General features: G+C 45.3%; 1 protein-coding gene across 1 annotated transcript in view; it reads left to right on the forward strand.

Moving 5' to 3' along the window:
* The window catches only part of LOC104510356 (voltage-dependent N-type calcium channel subunit alpha-1B-like), a gene marked incomplete at its 3' end in the record, with an annotated part of 49,995 nt that extends 47,187 nt beyond the window's left edge, over positions 1–2,808 (forward strand). The window contains exons 11-12 of the mRNA XM_010152582.1: positions 267–427; positions 2,607–2,808. Coding sequence (XP_010150884.1) covers positions 267–427; positions 2,607–2,808 — 363 coding nt within the window. The remainder of the gene's footprint in view (positions 1–266; positions 428–2,606) is intronic.
* Between the last annotated feature and the right edge of the window lie 194 nt (positions 2,809–3,002).

A 3,002-nucleotide genomic window follows, 5' to 3' on the forward strand; every position in this document is an offset into this window, starting at 1 on the left:
GTTTAAATGCAAATATTTGAAAAGCATTACTTATGCAGTCCCACCCCTGACTGTCTTCAGGCTGGATGAGGCTTTGAGCAGCCTGGTCTAGTGAAGGGTGTCCCTGCCCATGGCAGGGGGTTGGAACTGGATGGGCTTTAAGGTCCTTTCAAACCCAAACCAGTCTGTGATTCTATGACTCTGTGAAGTGTAGTTAGATGCTAGATGCTAAGATGTTAGATGCACTTTTTTTTCAACCCCTTAATCATGTTCTCCTCCGTCCCCAGGCTGTCTTTGACTGTGTGGTGAATTCTCTGAAGAACGTCCTCAATATCCTCATAGTTTATATGCTCTTCATGTTCATTTTTGCTGTCATTGCTGTGCAGCTCTTCAAAGGCAGATTCTTCTACTGCACTGATGAGTCGAAAGAGCTGGAGAAGGACTGCAGGTACAGCCGGGGACAGGGGCTGGGGCAAGGGGGAGCCTGACTTTGACAGTAGCAGCTCCCTTGACTGTCCCAAAGCTGCATCAGTCGGGTGTCTGCTGAGCGTGATGAGTGTCCTGTAAGAGCGATGCTTCAGCACAATTACCCTAGAGGTGAATTTTCCCTTTTGTTGTTTTAATAGCTGCATCGTTCCGGACTCTGATCTAACAAATACTTACCCAAATGCTTAATGATATGGGGGAGCAGACTCCTTTTCCCTGTGAGGACTAGGTGTGATTTTAAGGTGAAGGGTTTTGGAAGGGATGGCGTGACTCATTTCCCTATCTGCTGCCTTGAATTTTAGGGCTCCTATGAATTGGAAAACCCTAATGAATAAATAATCAGAAGTCAGTCGGTAGGATGTTAAAGAGCTTCTAATTAGCTAGAAAAGGGGTCAGTATTTGAATATCTTAAAAGCTCTGTCATGCTTTGTCCTTTTCAGCAGGCTGTCAAGGTGCTTTACTTGCCACAATGTGTGTCTTCCTCAATTGCCTGTTTCTTTGGCACCCAAACGGCATCCTCAGCACTGTCCGGGTCTGCCCATGTTACCCTTCTCCTGCCACCTTGCAAACATAGGGCACATCCCTGGTGGGATCTCATGCACGCAGCAGCCACCGAGGCTGTCACTGCAGTTCTTCCTTGCAATAAAGCAGATATATTAAAAAAAAAAAGGTGAAATTATATAAAAATGTAGATTGGAGGGGAACTCTCCAGATGCTGCATCCCTTGACCCCTCAAAGCAGAACCCAGTTAAAAGTGAGATCCAACTCTGCAGTAGGAGACAGAGGCTTTTCCCCATCAGTTTTCTGCGGGGTCAGACAATTTGCGTGCCAGCATGCTGTTAATTGCTGGCTTTGCCTAATGGATGAATGTCCTGCTTACAATTTCTTTCATTCCTAGCCCTCACATCTAGTTCCTGTGGCTCAAAATGGCTTGAGAATTGCCTTTACTTCTGTTAGAAGCCATGGGGCTGTATCTTTATTTGACTTTAACGCCTAGCACAGTTGGAGTTCACTACTGGAGCTTTGTGATGCTCCTCGGTGAGTCATATGAAATGGCTGATTTGGTTTATTTCTCTCATTTGGTCTGCATCTCTCTTTACTAGGGGTCAGTACCTCGATTATGAAAAAAATGAGGTGGAGGCACAGCCCAGGGAATGGAAAAAATATGAGTTCCACTATGACAACGTGCTCTGGGCTCTGCTCACGCTCTTCACCGTCTCCACAGGCGAAGGGTGGCCAACGTGAGTACGTGGGACTGGTAGGGTCAGTGATCACAGAGGTAATAGCAGCTTTCCACAGCTCTGAGGGACACGTAAATGGCAGGTGACCTGTGAAAAAAGAAGCCTTTTATCAGCTAAGCTTTCACTTTCCCTTGCATGATTACTGGGTGAATCAGCAGACAGGACTTGGCATTTTGCTTTACATTCATCTGAGATTGCACAGGGGTGCTTAGATTGTTTTCAGTACTTAATAGCTTGCTTGCTTCAGTCTTTTGGACTTGAACACCTTTCTCAGGTATAAAATTGATAATGGAAATGTAAGAAAATGAGGGGAAAAAGCTATTGTGACCAATGCTGAAAGTATGCTGGGTGTGACAGTCCTAAAATTATATTTACTGTTCAGCATATGACTTTATTTTGGCACACTTTACTGCTGGGACATGTGGAGTACAATTGACATGCAGGGTTCCTCCATGGCAGGCCTTCCTTGTCCTCCACATTCAGCAATTTCATAAAATAAAGAATAAAACCTACAGCATCAGTCTCCCTTCTCCAGATTTTCACTGTGTTACCCTACTCAGAGATCATCAACACCCTTCTCTTCCCATCCTTACTTCATCCCTGTTGACCAGAGAAGAGAAGCCAGATCTAACTGTATCCTCTCCCCTTGGCCACTGGGATAAGTGGATCTGTACATAGCAGATCTCCATCATTCTGCAGAATGGTGAAAAGAGCAAGGGTTTCCTTAAAAATATCCTCAAGGAAAACTTCTTCCCAGCCACAGAGATGGGAATGAGTTTGACCTGAGCATATGTGGCAAACCCTTTACATGAGTGAAGGATGGTGAGTGACTATCAGGGTATCATTGGTGCTTCACACTGATTTCATTGACTTTTCTTCTCTCTTTGTGCTTGATTGCAGCGTGTTGAAGCACTCGGTGGATGCTACCTATGAGGAACAGGGTCCCAGCCCTGGCTACCGAATGGAAATGTCTATCTTTTACGTGGTGTATTTTGTTGTCTTCCCTTTTTTCTTTGTGAACATCTTTGTGGCGTTAATCATCATCACCTTCCAAGAGCAAGGAGATAAAGTGATGTCAGAGTGCAGCCTCGAGAAAAATGAGGTACCCGCTTCTTCTGAACTCGGAGTTAGAACCTGGGTGCTCAGAACACCTCAGTACCAGTGGAAGCCCACTCCTCATCCCTCCCATGCCGTGGGGAGTTTTAGAGGAGTCGTTACCTGAGGGTGTGTGGTATAGGGACCAAACAAATTATGGACATCATGATTTAACTCCAGCTAGCCACATACCATGAAGCC

Source organism: Eurypyga helias, unplaced genomic scaffold (genome assembly GCF_000690775.1).
Source record: "Eurypyga helias isolate BGI_N326 unplaced genomic scaffold, ASM69077v1 scaffold3725, whole genome shotgun sequence".
Lineage (NCBI taxonomy): Eukaryota > Metazoa > Chordata > Aves > Eurypygiformes > Eurypygidae > Eurypyga > Eurypyga helias.